This window comes from Chrysochloris asiatica, unplaced genomic scaffold (assembly GCF_000296735.1).
Source record: "Chrysochloris asiatica unplaced genomic scaffold, ChrAsi1.0 scaffold00039, whole genome shotgun sequence".
Taxonomy (NCBI): Eukaryota; Metazoa; Chordata; class Mammalia; order Afrosoricida; family Chrysochloridae; genus Chrysochloris; species Chrysochloris asiatica.
Window position 1 is genome coordinate 16,133,343 of NW_006408557.1, and position 15,631 is coordinate 16,148,973.

The window sequence follows — 15,631 nt, forward strand, 5'->3', positions numbered from 1 at the left end:
TACCATCCTCAACTGCCCTGGCATGTAAGTTTGTATACCCCATGATATGAGAAGATCCTAGCCCATGCCCCTTGCACAGAAAAACGTCACTGTCCAGCCGGCCACCACTGTAGACAGGTGTCCACATCCTGGTTAGTAAGATTCCCTGTCAGCAAACCATCTCTTATTTTCTTTTCTGCAATAAACAAATGTCTCCTGGATTGATTCTTGGCTGGTTTTGTTTTTGTTTTTTGTCTCTCAGCACCTATGTACACAGAAGACTTCTCCCTGTTGGACCTAGCTCAAACAAATAAGGCTCAAGCATTAACAACAACCATAAGGCCAGCACAGGATCGGACAGTGTTTTGTTCTGTTGTGCACAGGTTTGCTATGAGTTGAAACTGACTCAACACCAACCAACAATAACAGGGTTGGCAAAGGCGAGGATGGCCCTCAGTGAGATGGACTCACACAGTGGCAGAAACAATGGACTCAAACATACCAACAATAAGGAAGACGGCACAAGACTGGCATGGGTCACTACTGTTATACATGAGTTTGTGAGTTACAGACTAATCCGTGGCAGCCAACAACAATATCCACTAGTTTAAAAAGGGAGTCTGGTGGGGAGTGCATATCCTTTACCACAGCAATTCCACTTCTTAAGATTTTTTTTTTCCCATAAAAAGCACACAAAGATAGTGTTGTTTATATTAGAAAACAATGAGAAAACATTTAAATGTCCACTAAAAAGACCTTGTTCAGAGTCCTGGTGTGGCACTGCATGATAATGCACTGGATTGTAAGGTCAGTTTGAACTGCAAGTTCGGTGGTTTGAACTCACCAACCATTTTTCAGAAACCCTGTACATGGTTGAATGCTATGAGTCAGAATTGACTTGAAGGCACTTAAAAACAACATCAATAAGGCAGGTATTATACAGACTAGCTGCTGCAATAACCAAATCTCAGTAGTTTAAAATGGTAGAATGTTAATGAAAGGAGATGGGCATAGGTCCCTTTTGGTACAATGGTGAATAATTGTTATCAGGACTGACTGTGAGGGTTGGAGATGTAAAGGTGGACGTTTTGTAGCAAAAGGAAGGAAGTGGTTGACTTTGCAGTCCAGGAGTGGAGGTCCCTGGGGTCATCGAGGTAGAAGAGCGGAGAGCGAGACCCTACCAAGAGAAGCTGTGATGCCAGAGATGGAGGCAGACATGATGAGGTGGAGAGATGGAGCAGCTGGAGACTCTAGACCCAGAGAGGGAGGGGGTTGTGTGCTGATGACTGGGGGCAGGCTTGCAGGGTATATCCTTTGGTTGGTTGATGATTCATGGAGGGATTGTAATCATGGCAGTGAAACAATATCTAATAGGATGAATATAAAGCTAATGTTCTCCAATGTAAACTATCACACATAATTCACAATAAACATTTTTTTTTAAAGGCAGAATGCATGCAAGGTCCATAAAGATGCTAGATGGGCAGCATTCCTCACGAAGACCCAGCTAGATGACCACATGATCCCATTTGTCCAGTCTGGGTTGATGCATGGTGTACTGGCATCCCTTCTGGTAACACCTGCTCACACTCTCAGTGTCTCCGTCACGGCAGTAAATTGCATATTCAGCCTAATTCAAGAACTCGGATTTTTCCCAGTTACCACAAGGCCTGGGAGAAGCATATCTACAATTCTACTGGTCAGATTCAAGTGGTCCTGGCAACCGTAACTAAGTAGGAGCAAAGACAACAGATTAACCTGGTAGAGGAAGATCCCACAACCTGGTTGTTTCTTGGAAGAAATCAGACAAGGCCGGGTAAAGAATAGGGGATACTTGGTTGCACTGCCCACCTCTTTGTAGTGGTTGGTCCTGGTGTAGCACCATAGGATAAGCACTTGACCTCAAGGTCGATTTGAACTGCAAGGTCGACGGTTCAAACTCACCAGCCACTCCTCGGACAGCCTATACAGGCTCTTTATGAGTCAGAACCAACTTGACGGCAATTAAAAAGAACCACCACAATTGCCCTATGAGGGGTGGGCATTTAAATGTAGGAATTGTTGTTGTTGTTAAGTGTTGTTGAGTCAGTTCCAATTCATAGCAACCCTATATAGGGTTTCCGAGTAGCAGCTGGTGGGTTTGAACTGCTGACCTCGTTCGAAGTCCAGTGTTGATCCTACAGCGCCACATCAGGAGTCTGTAAATGTGGGGATTGTTGTTGTTAAGTGCTATTGAGTCTGTTCCGACCCATAGTGACCTTCTATTGGGTTTGCGAGGAGCAGCTGGTGAGTTTGAACCGCCGACCTTGCAGTTCAAACTGACTTTGAAGTTCAGAGCATTAACCCACAGCACCACACCATGGCTCCAAATGTGGAGATGTTGTTGTTAAGTGCCGTCGAGTCGTTTCCAACCCATAGAGACCCTGTATAGGGTTTCCAAGGAGCTGCTGGTGAGCTTGAATCACTGACCTTGTGGTTCACACGACTTCGTGGTTCAGCGCATTAGCCCACAGCGCCACATCAGGTCAATCGGGGAAAACTCCACACACCATTAAGAGTGCGATGATGGTAACTCTTGCGCCAGGTGAGGTCCGCAGTTCAAAGAGGAAATTAAGCAAATGCCTACAAACAGGACCCGGAACTTCATAACGTGACAAGCTCCACGCGTGGCCAGAGGAAGCTAAGCCAGGCCTGGGTGTAAGGGCTGTCAACCGCGCCTGCGCAGCTGGGTCCGCGACACCCTGAGTGACACCCCGCCTCCCTCCACTGCGCGCCTGCGCAGCTGGGTAAGCTAGGCTCCGCTCAACCCGCGAGGTAAGGATCACGTGGGTGGGGTCTTGCTCAGGAGAGATTCTGCGGGGGTGGCAGCCCTCGGGAGATCACCAGAAATCCTCAGCTGCTACTGTGGACTGGACAGTAAAGGCAGGGCAAGGTAAGTGACCAGTCAGGGATGCATGTGCGGTGGCGGGGTCTGCCTGAGCGTGGACATCGCCTGCACGTGTACATCCGGCTCAGGTGATCCTAGAAGAGAGGCCAGAGCAGTGAGATGCCCAGGAACTGAGCCGTTCACACGACTGTCGCCGTTTATCTTGCTTAGACGTCTGAATCCGTGTCCAGCTAGCGCTTGGGAGGTGAAAAGTTAGGGGCATATTCAGTGCTCTGGGAAGAGGGGTGAGCGGTACAGCTGGGTTCTCCATCCAGGGCTTTGCTCCTCCTATTCACTCCTCTGACTTCCCATCCCTGTGCTTGTACTGGGACACGGTAAAGGCAGGACAGACCGACCACTCCCCTGCTCTCGCTGCCACGCTGGACCTCTGGAGCAGGTAAGATGTGCAGTCCCTCTGTTCAGACCTGGCTAAGCATGCAGAGACTGGCACGGGGTGGTAAATCAGGAGAGGAGCTCACGATGTGGCCGGGTGGTCTCCCTGAGTGAAGGGAGGGATGGAGAGACTTGGAGTGGTCCTGAGAAAGCAGGACACCAGGTTAGGCTTGTTTTGCAGAAAGCAAGAAACTACCAGGGGAGTATGGAGGAGGAAGGAGTGAGTGGTATATTTAAGGGACCATGGACAGCAAAAGTGTTTTAAGTGCAGCTGAAAACCACTAGAGGGGTGGAGGGGAGCCTTAATTGCTTCGTAGGTCCTGGCATAGCCCCATTCTGATGCCCACCCAAAGGAATCAGTCACCTGGAGGTGTGGGAGGTCCCATGCTCTTGTATTCCAGGATTGTGTAACATCTCATGTGTGTGATACAAGGAGGGTGGAGTTTGTGCAGTCCCAGCCCTACTGTGGAGTGTGGAGCCTACTGGGAGGAGGTTTCTGGGAAAAGCTGAAAGGCGATTCAAGGATCCCCATATCCTCCATATTGGATCCACATGGGCATCAAGGTTTGTCTGAAGGTGGGTTTTCTGGCTGCTCTTTTGTAGCAAATATTATGTTACAAATCCAGAAACTGCTTTTGTTTTCTTCCTGCCCTCACAAAGTCAGTTGGCTGATATCTTTTGAAGAACCAGAGAGCTCGATAGACAATTAACTGTGTAAAAGAAGTCTAGAAGTGCCGCCTCTCAAGTATTCTGTGATAAGGCTTAGAACCAACAGATAAGGTTGAAATAACAGACCACAACCAAGTTTGATTTTACAGGCATATCACTAATGAAGTGTGTGGTTATTTTGCCAAGTGAGAAGAAAAGACAGTTTAGTGAATAGTGCATAGTCTCCAATATACTTCATTCTTAAATAAGTCTTTAGCATATGGGTAGTCATTTTCACCATGGTTCTGTGGCATACTTCAACTGAAAATGGGGAGAAACTGGATAGCAGATTAGATGGCTACCAGTAAAGTGGCTTTCCAGGAATCCACATGTTCTCTCCAACTCCCAGAAAGCTCAGCAGGGGCAAGGGCTGGATCCTGCTTCGAATGCTGTCCAAAACACAGGGTTCCCTATCTGACCATTGCCATGACATAACAGAGGTGGCCCGGAAAAAGCACTTTGCATCCCACCCCCGGTCCACACCTGGCTTGCTTTCCTTACAGCCTTGCTCTAGACACTGTCCTTTCAAAAGCAAATAAAACTGAAATTGTTCTCCTTGGTGAAGCTGTACAGTTTTAATGGCAACCGCAGAAATGTGATCTGCAGTCCTTCCTATACTTGGGGTGATGGTGGGTAGTGGTATACTGTGGAGTTGATTCCTACTCATAGCGACCCTGTAAAGGGTTTCTGAGGCTGTAAGTCTTTATGGAAGCAGAAGGCCTCATCTTTCTCCCAAGCAACGCCTGGTAGTTTCACATGGTTGACTTTTAGGTTAGCATCCCGACTCGTAACCACTATGTTACCAGAGCTCCTTGTGAGTATTTTAGGTCTAGACAAATACCTGAAACCAAAGGAATAAAATTGGTGTTTAGATTTGGATCTTAGGAAAAAGGAGCTGCCCCTCGCCTTGGGAGCAGCACAGACCTGACCTGTAAGTTGCACTGTTCTTGGTTTATATCCCCTCCGTAGTGTGTTCTCTCACCAGTAGCTCTTCGGAAACCTTGAATAGGGTCGCTATGGGTCGGATCCAACTCGACGGCACTTAACAACAACAATTTAGTGTGTACTGTTTAGATTCTGGGGGTGGAGAAAGGATCAAAAGAACAGGATTTTTTTTCACTATTATTTTTATAAAAAAGGGCACTTTTAAGACAATCTCAACTGAGGCATGACTTATCATGTTTATTGGGAGAGTAAGGTGTGAATTTTTATGTAACTTGCAAGCAATATGAGTCTTAGTGTACTTGTGCATACCTTGTCCTCCCAGCTCTCCCTCTGCTGCCTTTACTATACCCCAGTAGCTTATTTATAGCCTGCTTGGCCTCAGAGCCATTGAAGTATTTTAAACAAAGGGGTTTGGGTATATATGGTGAAAACATGAAGATGAACGAGGGTGGAGGAGCAACTGTGGTCAGACTCTTAGATATTCTGGAAAAAGCAGAAGACATACTGGGTCACTGCCCTGGTGGAGCAGATGACCTCCAAGAATCCATCCCATATACATTTACAAATTGTGGATACTAGGACAGAGGGGAACAAGGAACTCAGAGAAGATGTAATGGCCCCATTCAGATTGGGGGTGGTTAAGAAAGTAGTGGTGGTAATATTTCAGTTGAGTCTTGGGGATAAGGACAACTTTTGCCAGGGGGGTGGAGGAGCATTCTGGGACCAAGTGTGTGCAAAGGACCTGAGGCAGAAGGAGGCATTATGTTCTTAGAGTCCCATAAGTGAAGGTGAGAGAAGAGTAAAATGAAGGTAGAAAAGCAGGTAAGTGAGACCTGGATGTGATCTTGACTGAAGCCCCAGGTTTCAGGGAGACCCAAGAAATGCCCAAGTGAGGCAGGAGCTAGAGGTTAGGGAGTGGGGACTTGCTCCTTGGCACCTGCACCTGCCTGGAACCTCCCCTCAACCGTTTGCACAGGAGGTGCTCAGGGAAAGGTGGTTTGTTGTGTCCCTATCCAGTTGGGCTGGTTGGGCCTCTGGCAAGGCCCCTTTCTCTGTACCCTTAGGGCACAGAGGACTCGGGTTTGGGCAGTGTGTGTCTGACTTGAGCCTCTGACTGCAGGGTGGGAGTTGAAGAAGGTATAGACTAAATGTTCTTGTCCAAGGGCCACTCTTATTAGCGTCTTCCTCCGCCCAGAAAATATTGAGGGGAAGTTCAAGCTGGCCCACTTTGCACTTCCCACTCCAGCTCCCATACTCAGTGATTGCTTACATTGTGCAGCTGGGCCTTCCTTCTGATTCCTATACAACACCATTCTGCATCCAAGTGAACATGACCTCCTGCTTTCTTTGTAAGGCCAGTGATAATTATGAGTCTCTGTGTACACTGCTCTAAACACATCACATATTTCACTACTGGTAAACCCCAAACATGACACGGGGGGCTTCTGTGAATAGTCCACATCATAGAATTACACCTACCATGACTCCACGTCCTGTTCCCAACCCCAGCCTTTCTCCATCTTATACTCAGAAGTGTCAACTCATTTTGTGGTGACTGGTATGTAGAGTGGTAGATGTACAGACAGACACACACTCTCCAAGCCTGGGGAATTCTGAGGATTGGGAACCTTGCCTCTCTGAAGTCTCAGGTCCCCACACCATATGTGCACTGGCTTTATGTATATCAGAATGAAAGGTTGCCTGGTCTTATGCCATCCTCACAATTGTCGGTATGTGATTGTTTAACTCATTGTTGCAGTCACTGTTCTAATCCATTTATCATGGGTCTCCCTCTCTTTTTGCTGACCCCATACTTTACCAAAGCATGATGTCTTTCTTTCATAATTGTTCCCTTCTGGTAATATGTCTGTGGTTCAGGAAACAAGTCTTGCCATCCTCACTGTCTTTAACTTTTATATTGTGAATTTAAGGAAAGTTTATAAAAGAGATAGATCACCAGTCTCACATCCAACAAATTATACAATTTCTGTAATTTGTGTCACTTCAGTGATTGCTATCCACTCTGTGTATTGTTGTTGTTGTTGTTGTTATGTGCCATGGTGTTGGCTCTGATTCATAGCAACCCTGCATAGGCTTCCGAGGCTTTAAATCTGTACAGGAGCAGAAAGCCTCATCTTTCTCCCGCAGAACAGCTGGTAGTTTCGAACTGCTGACTGTGAGATTAGCAGCCCAATCGTAACCACTACACTACCAGATCGCCTTATGTACTGTTGTTATTGTTAACTGCCATCGAGTCGATTCCAGCCCATAGCGACCCTGTATAGGGTTTCTGAGGAGCAGCTGGTGAGCTTGAACCACCAACCTTGCAGTTCAAATAGCTTTACAGTCTGGTGCATTAACCCACAGCGCCACACCAGGACTCCTATGTGCCGTTAGTTAGCAGTATTTACCTTCTTTTTTTCCTACCCTCCATCCCCCACCCTGTAACCATCATAGAATGTTTCATTTAGCAAGAAATCTTTTCTTAACTTTTTAAAATAGTTGTTAAGTGCTGTCAAGTCTGTTCTGACTCAGAGACCCTGTATAGAGTTTCCAAGGAGCTACTGGTGAGCTTGAACCATTGACCCTGTGGTTCAAACTGCTTTGCAGTCTGGCGCATTAACCCACAGTGCCACACCAGGACTCCATGTTATTGTTGTTGTTGTCAGGTGCCATCGAGTCAGAACTGACTCATAGTGACCCCATGCACAGCAGAACAAAACAATGTCCGATCCTGAGCCAACCTCACTACCGCTGCCACACTTGAGTCCATCAATGATGCCACTTGGCCGATCCATCTCGTTGGGGGTCTTCCTCTTTTTCTCTGACCCTCCATCTTACCCAGCATGACATCCTTCTCCAGCGACTGTTCCCTCCTGACAATATGTCCAAAAGGACTGCATAGTCTTCTGCAATATTTGCCCTTTTGTGATTGACTGAGCATAACATCCTCCAGATTCATCCATGTTTTATGAGGTATTCTGCTCATTCTTCATTGTTCTTCAGTGTTGTATAATATTCTATTGTGCGTATGTACCAAAGTTTGTTCAGCCATTCTTTAGTTGATGGGCTGTCTCCATCTTTTTACTATTGTGAATAGTGCTTCCATGAACATCAGTGTGCATATTCTTTTCATTTCACAGCTGATTTTTGAGGATATATACTAATTAGAGGGAATGCTGGGTCATATGGTATTTCTATATCCAACTTTTTGAGAAAACATCATACTGTTTTCCACAGTGGTTGCACAGTTCTGCAGTCCCATCAGCAGTGTAGGAGGGTCCCAGTCTTTTCACACCCTTGCCAGCATTTGTTGTTTTCTGTTTTTAGGAACTTTGCTATTAATGCTGTAATAAGATGATATCTCATTGTTGTTTTGACTTCGCTCTTATGGCAAATGATCATTTGTTGACCACCTGAGTGTTTTCTTTGGCGAAGGGTTTGTTCATGTCCTCTGCCCATTTTTTAAATTGCATTATTTGTCTTCTTGTTGAGGCATTGAAGTGTTCTATAAATTATTTTGAGGAATTTCCTTTCAATTCCTATGTTGAGTGTTTTTATCAGGAATGAGTGTTTGAGTTTGTCAAATGCCTTTTCTGCATCAATTGATATGATCATGTGATTTTTTTTTCCCCTTTGTTTTATTTATGTGGTAGATTACATTGATTGTTTCTCTATTATTGAACCATCCCTGCATGTTGTTGTTATTAAGTGCTATCAAGTTGGTTCCAACTCATAGTGACCCATAGGGTTTCCGAGGAGTGGCTGGTGGGTTTGATCCGTTGACCTTGTGGTTAGCAGTTCAGTGCTTATCCTGCAATGTCACACCAGGACTACTAACACAACTGCCATGTAGTCAACTCTGAATCATGGCGTCAACCTCACCTGTGTCAAAGTAGAACTGTGCTCCATAAGGTTTTCTGTGATCTGTTAGAAGCAGATCATCAAGCCTTTCTTCCGAGGTGTATTTGAACTCCAGTGCTTCTGTTGGCTGCTGAGCACCATTTGTACCAATCTAATTCATTTGTACCAATCCAACTTTGTCATGTTGTATTATTTTTGGATATGTTGTTGGATTCTATTTGCTGGGATCTTGTTGAGAATTTTTTCATCTGTTCATGAGAGAAAACGGTCTGTAATTTTCTTAGTGATGTCTTTGCCTGGTTTTGGTATCAGAGTTATGCTTCATAAAATGAATTCCCAAGTTTCCCACTCTTTTCTATATTGTGGAATAGTTTGAGTAGAATTGATGTCAGCTCTTCTGTAAATGTTTGGTAGAATTCATGGTAAAGCCATCTGGACCTGGACTTTTTATAGTTTGGAGTTTTCTAATTACTTGATCAATTTATTCTCTTGTTATATTGTCATCCTCACTTTTTTTGTTTTTTTGAAAATCACTGAACATTTAATTAACTTCCATGTTGCTTCAAGTCACCAGGACACAGCCCCCCTCCCCCCAACACCCTTAATCTTCTCCTTGGCTCTTATGCTGAAAAATTTGGCCTTCACGATGACAGGTTGTTTTGGGAGCTTTCCCTTCCCCAGAACTTTGTAGTAACCCGATCGCACCACATTGATGATGGAAGCAGCCCCAGTCTTATTTTGGGCAGCATTTACCCTTGTCTGCTCACTGACCAAGGACCACAATTTATCAAGGTTGACAGTTGGGCAGAACTCAGGTTCCTCTTCAGGTGATAATGTCTCATACCCACCTTCCCAAAGTAACCTGGATGGTATTTGTCGAAGTTGATCCTATGATGATGCAAGCCGCCAGCATTACCCCAGCCTCTAGGGTGCTTCCGGTACTTGCCGATGTGGCCATGGCCATGGCTCACATGGCCTCTAAGTTTCTGGGTCTCCCGCTGTCTGGATGGCATGTAGGCTGTCGAGACGAAAAAGAGCCATCCTCACTTTTAAGGACAAATCTAACTGTTCTTTCTCCAAGACAGATTTGATTGTTCTTCTGAGAGTATATTTAGTATTCTTTACCACATCACAATTCAAATGCACAAAATCTTTCTGTTTTCATTCCAGCTGTCACATGCATATGAAGCAATTGAAAATACCATAACTTGAGTAAGAAGCACCTTAGTCATCAAAGTGACATCTTTGCTTTTCAGCACCTTAAAAAAGTGTTTGCAACAGAAGCTATGTGGAGCAGTTGTATTTTGTCCTGTACAGTTGCTAAGTTGGTGTTTTGTTTTGCAGCATATTTGCTCAATACAATTTGGCAAAGTTGTCTTCTGCACAGCTCAGGTTGTTTATGAGACTTCTTCCAGTCCTGATGCCATGTTCTTCATATAGTCCAGCTTCTTGACTTATTTCTTAAGAATGTACATAGATTGAATAAGTAAGGTGAAAGGATACAATCTTGTTGCACAATTTTCTAATTTTAAACCATATAGTATTTCCCCTTGTTCTGTTCAAACAATTGTTTTTTGGTCCATGTATAGGGTCTGCATAAGCACAATTAAGTGCTCTGGAATTCCCAGTCTTCATAATGTTATCCACTAGAAGCTGCTAATAAAATCTGAACCACTGGTTTAGAGTATATTGAACCAAAAATAATGATGTTGAATTAGTTTAGTTTGCTACTCAGGTAGAACTTTTATGGACTTTGAAAATACATTTCCTCTTTGGCTGGAATATGCTGTATGAATGAAACCAGACATCTATTGTAACACATGCAAAAACCACCAAGAAATATATATGTGGCTCCATAAGTATGTATGTCAGCATGTATGTGTATGTATACATGGGAACATTTATGTCTCCATAGGATAAGCACTGAACTGCAAGTCACAAGGTCAGTAGTTCAAGCCCACCAGCTGTTCCATGGGAGAAAGATGGGGCTTTTTGCTCCCGTGAAAAGATTTAGAGCCTCAGAAACCCTATACAGGGTCACTATGAGTCAAAATTGACTCCATGGCACTTACCAACAACATACAACATATTATATATATGCATGTATTTGTGTGTGAAACCCTGAGCAAGTTATCTGGTCTTTATAAACTTAGTTCCTCTCCTATAAAATGGGAGTGATGCTTTCTGGAATTATTTTTTAAAGTTCAAATGAAGCTTCTGATTCTAGGAATGAAAATACAGATAGTTTTTGTTCTTGGATGGTGGATTTCTCACTTGCTTGGAGCCTTGCAGTCTAATGTGTTTTTCCTGCTTCTTCTCTCTCTCTGCCAGCAGTTGTGAGACAGTTCTTGAAAAAGAAAGAAATGAGAAAAATACCGAATAATGGGACCCTGAAGATGGCATACCCCCTGGGGCTGTTTGTGTGCCTGTTCATTTATGTCGCCTACATCAAGTGGCATTGGACCTCTGCCGCCCAGGCCTTCTTCAGCATCACTGATGTGGCTCTGGGGGCACACAGAAGCCAGCAAGCCCACAGCCCCTCTGGGACAGCAGGACATGGTCATGCAGTCTTCTATGGAATCATGTTCGATGCAGGGAGCACTGGCACCCGTGTACATATTTTCCAGTTTGCCCAGAAGTCTAGAGGTATCCCTGAAGAGTAAATCCTGACCTTGGCCTCTGGGCCTGAGCTGTGGTCTGTACCTCATGATACTAAAAGATGGTAGTTTCCTGGGGGGTAGTCTGTACTTCCTGCTGGAGAATCAGCCGGGTGATTTTCTAAAGAAATTTCCTAGAGATGCTGACTGGTGGGTGGGGCCCAGGAATCTAAAGTTCCTAAGTGCCCCAAAACATTCTGCCTTGCAGTAGGAATTTGGCAAACATGATATAAAGGCAGCTGCGTCTATAGTATATTTGTGGCCTTTCCCCTCCTAGCATGCAGTTTGGCAAGTCTGGGTGGCCAGGAATGTGATTCAGTCCAGAGGTCATGTCTAGAGTGCTTGAGGCAGGAAGTGACCCTGTATTCTCACAGGTGAGGTCAGGAGTCCGGAAAGTCAGATAAGCCCAAATCAGGAGCCTGGACTGGGAGAATGAGTTGCATACACCTGGGTGTGTCCAGGTTGCAGAGGAATGGACAATGCGTGGGACATAGCTCTGGAAAGGCTTTCACATGAGGACCAACTCCTCTGACAGAAGCAATGATGGGCATTGGGCATCAGCTCTGGTCATTGCTTGGCTTTCAGTACTTGGGTATGCGCTGCTGTCCTGCCCTCCTCCCCTAAGTTTCGCTCCTTGCCTGTTGCTCATGTCTGGGGGCTCTGAGGTTGACCCCTCCTTGGCCAGGAATTATGGCCTGCCCTTTTCCTAACAGATCTAGTATTCCATTCCTCCCTGCCCTTTGCTGACTTTTACACCTTTTGAGCAGATGCTATCCTAAGCTCTAGACACTTAGCACCTCTCTCTAAAGCTACTGTTGTTGTTGTTGTTAAGTACCGTGGAGTCGGTTCCGACTCACAGTGACCCTGAACAGGGTTTCTGAGGCTGTAAATCTTTACAGGTGCAGAAAGCCTCATCTTTTTCCTGCAGAGTGGCTGGTAGTTTCAAACTGCCAACATTGAGGTTAGCAGCCCAATTCGTAACTACTACGTTATTATGGCATATTTATTTACTTCTAATTTAACATGCTTAATTTTTAACTTACTATGATTGGTTGGTTGTGTGTTGTCGAGTCGGTTCTGACTGATAGCAACCCTGTATAGTTTTTCCGAGGCTGTTGATCTTGATAGGAGCAGAAAGCCTCATCGTTCTCACGGGGAGTGGCTGATAGATTCAAACTTCTGATGTTGTGTAGTTAGCACCCCAACTAATAAACCCACTATGCTACTAGGGCTCCTTTAACTTACTATAATAGTTCATTATTTCAGTGTTGTTGTTGTTGTTAAGTGCCGTTGAGTCGGTTCCGACCCATAGCGACCCTGTATACGGTTTCCAAGGAGCAGCTGGTGAGGTTGAACCACCAACCTTGCAGTTCAGATGGCTTTGCAGTCTGGCGCATTAACCCATGTGTTGTTGTTGTTTAGTGCCGTCAAGTCAGTTCTGACCCATAGCGAACCTGTACAGGGTTTCCGAGGCTGTAATTCTTTACGGGAGCAGAAAGCCTTATCTTTCTCCCATGGAACTGCTGGTAGTTTCGAACTGCTAACCGTGAGGTTAGCAGCCCAACTTGTAACCACTATGCTTAGGTGCCAGCAAATCGGTTCTGACTCATAGTGACCCTATGCACAACAGAACCAAACACTGCCAGTTCCTGCTGCCCCATCCTCACAATCACTGTTACACTTGAGCCCACTGCTGTTGTTACTGTGCCAGTCCATCTCGTTGATGGGCTTCCTCTTTTTTGCTGACTGGTCCCTCCTGATAATATGTCCAAAATATGAGACACAAAGTCTGACTTTTCTGGCTTCTAAGGAGCATTCTGGCGGTAATTCTTCCAACACAGATTGGTTTGTTTTTTGACAGCCCATCATACTTTTAATATTTTTCTCCAATACCATAACTGTTAAAGCTGTTTTTGAATAATCTTTAGCAAAGTTTTACTTGCATGTGATATTAATGACACTGTCCAGTGATTTCCACATTCTGTTGGGTTACTTCTTTTTGAAAGGAGCACAAATATGAATCTCTTCCAATAAGTTGGCCAGGTAGCTGTCTTCCAAATTTCTTGTTATAGACGTGTGCCTCCAATGCTGCATCAGTTTTTGAGTGATTTCAATTTGTATTCCATCAATTTCCAAAGCCTTGGTCTTTGTGAATATCTTCAATGTACCTTGGAATCCTTCGTTCAGTACCATTGGTTCTTGATCATATACTACCTCTTGGAATGGATGAACATAGACCGTTTCTTTTTGGTACAGTGACTCTGTGTATTCCTTCCATCTTCTACTGATGCATTCTGCATCAGTCCATATTTTGCCCATCATTGTTAAGTACCATCAAGTCAGTTCCAACTCATAGCGAATCTATATAGGGTTTCTGAGGAGCAGCTGTTGAGTTTGAATTGTCAATGTTACAATTCAAACCGACCTTATAGTCCAGCACATTAACCCACAGCACTATACCAGGACTCCATTTTGCCATAGAATCCTTCAATATTTTAAGTTGAGGCTTGAATTTTTTATTTTTTCAGTTCTTTCAGTTTGAGAAATACTGGAAGTGCTCTTCCCTTTCAGTTTTCTAACTCCAGGTCTTGGCACATTTCACCATAATACTTAACTTTGCCTTCTCAAACTGCCTTTGGAAATTTTCTGTTCAGCTCTTTTACATCCTCATAATTCTTCCATTTGGTTTAGCATCTCTGTACTGGAGAAGTTTCAGAATCTCTTTTGACATCTATTCATTTTGGTCTTTTCCTTGTCTTCCTAATGACCTTTTGCTTTCTTGATGTCATCCCACACGCTTCTGGTCATTAGCGTCTAATGTATCAAATCTGTTTTTGAGATGATCGATGATCTCTAAAGCTAGATGGGATATGTTCAAGGTCATATTTTGGCTCTTGTGGACTTGTTTTAATTTTCTTCAGCTTCAGCTTGAATTTGCATGTGAGCAAAACTGTTCCACAGTCTGTTTCTGACCTTGGTTTGGCTGATGATATGGCTGTGCCTTCCATGGTCTCTTTCCACCAATATAGTCAGTTTCATTTCTGTGTATTCCATCTCGTGAGGTCTGTGTGCATAGTCGTCTTTTATGTTATTTAAAAAAAATGAATAGGTCATTGGTCTTGCAAAAGTCTATCATGAGATCTCCACTGTTGTTTCTGTCACCAAAGTCCTATTTTCCAACTACTAATCCTTCCTCTTTGTCTCCAACCTTTGCATTCCAGTCACCAGTAATTATTGGTACATCATGATTGCATGTTTGAGCAATTTCAGACTGAAGAATTTGATAGAATTGTTCAACTTTATCATCACTGGCTTTAGTGGTTGGTGCAGAAATTTGAGTAATGTATTCAGTTGGTCTTCCTTGTAGGCATATGGATATTATCCTATCACAGACAGTATTATGCCTTAAGGCAGATCTTGAAGTGTTCTTTTTAATGATGAATGTGACACTCTTCCTCTTCAATCTATTATTCCTGGCATTGAAAACTGTATGATTATCAGGTTCAAAATGGTCAATACTAATCCATTTTATTTCATTAGTGCCTAGGATATTGATCTTTATGTAGTCCATTTCATTTTGACAACGTCCTTCCTAGAGTCATATTTTGTACATTCCATATTAGTGGACATTTAAGCTGTTTCTCCTTGTTTTGGGTCCCATCAGCAAATGAAGGTCCTGAAAGATTACTCCGTTAGAGTCATCATGATCAACTCTACTTTGAAAAGACAGCTCTTCCCCACTAGTATTTTGAGTGCCTTCCAACCTGAGGGACTCATCTTCCAGCACTATATCTGACAATATTCTGGTGCTGTTTAAAATGTTTCAATAGTCAATATTCTGGTGCTATATAACAGTGTTCCACTGCTATTCATAAGGTTTTCACTAGCTAAACATTCAGAAGTAGTCTGATTTCAAAATATTTCTAGTCTGCCTTAGTCTAGAAGCTCACCTGAAACCTATCCACCATAAGTGACCATGCTGATATTTAAAATACCAGTGGCACCATAATAAATATGCTTCCAATGAAAGAGCACCAAGATAAATGAAGCAAAACTTACTGGAATTGAAGAAAGAAATAGAAATAGATAAACCTACAATTATAGTGGGAGATTTTAATATATCACTCTCAAAAAGTGATAGAACAACCAGAAAGAAACT

The 15,631-nt window shown here is 43.8% G+C and overlaps 1 protein-coding gene and 1 pseudogene across 1 annotated transcript in view; one reads left to right on the plus strand and one right to left on the minus strand.

The window, feature by feature from the left end:
• Positions 1-9,382: 9,382 nt before the first annotated feature.
• Positions 9,383-9,828, minus strand: LOC102814795 (annotated as a pseudogene).
• Positions 9,829-11,178: 1,350 nt separating this feature from the next.
• The window catches only part of ENTPD6 (ectonucleoside triphosphate diphosphohydrolase 6 (putative)), a 56,313-nt gene continuing 51,860 nt past the window's right edge, over positions 11,179-15,631 (plus strand). Inside the window, exon 1 of the mRNA XM_006860758.1 lies at positions 11,179-11,461. Coding sequence (XP_006860820.1) covers positions 11,179-11,461 — 283 coding nt within the window. The remainder of the gene's footprint in view (positions 11,462-15,631) is intronic.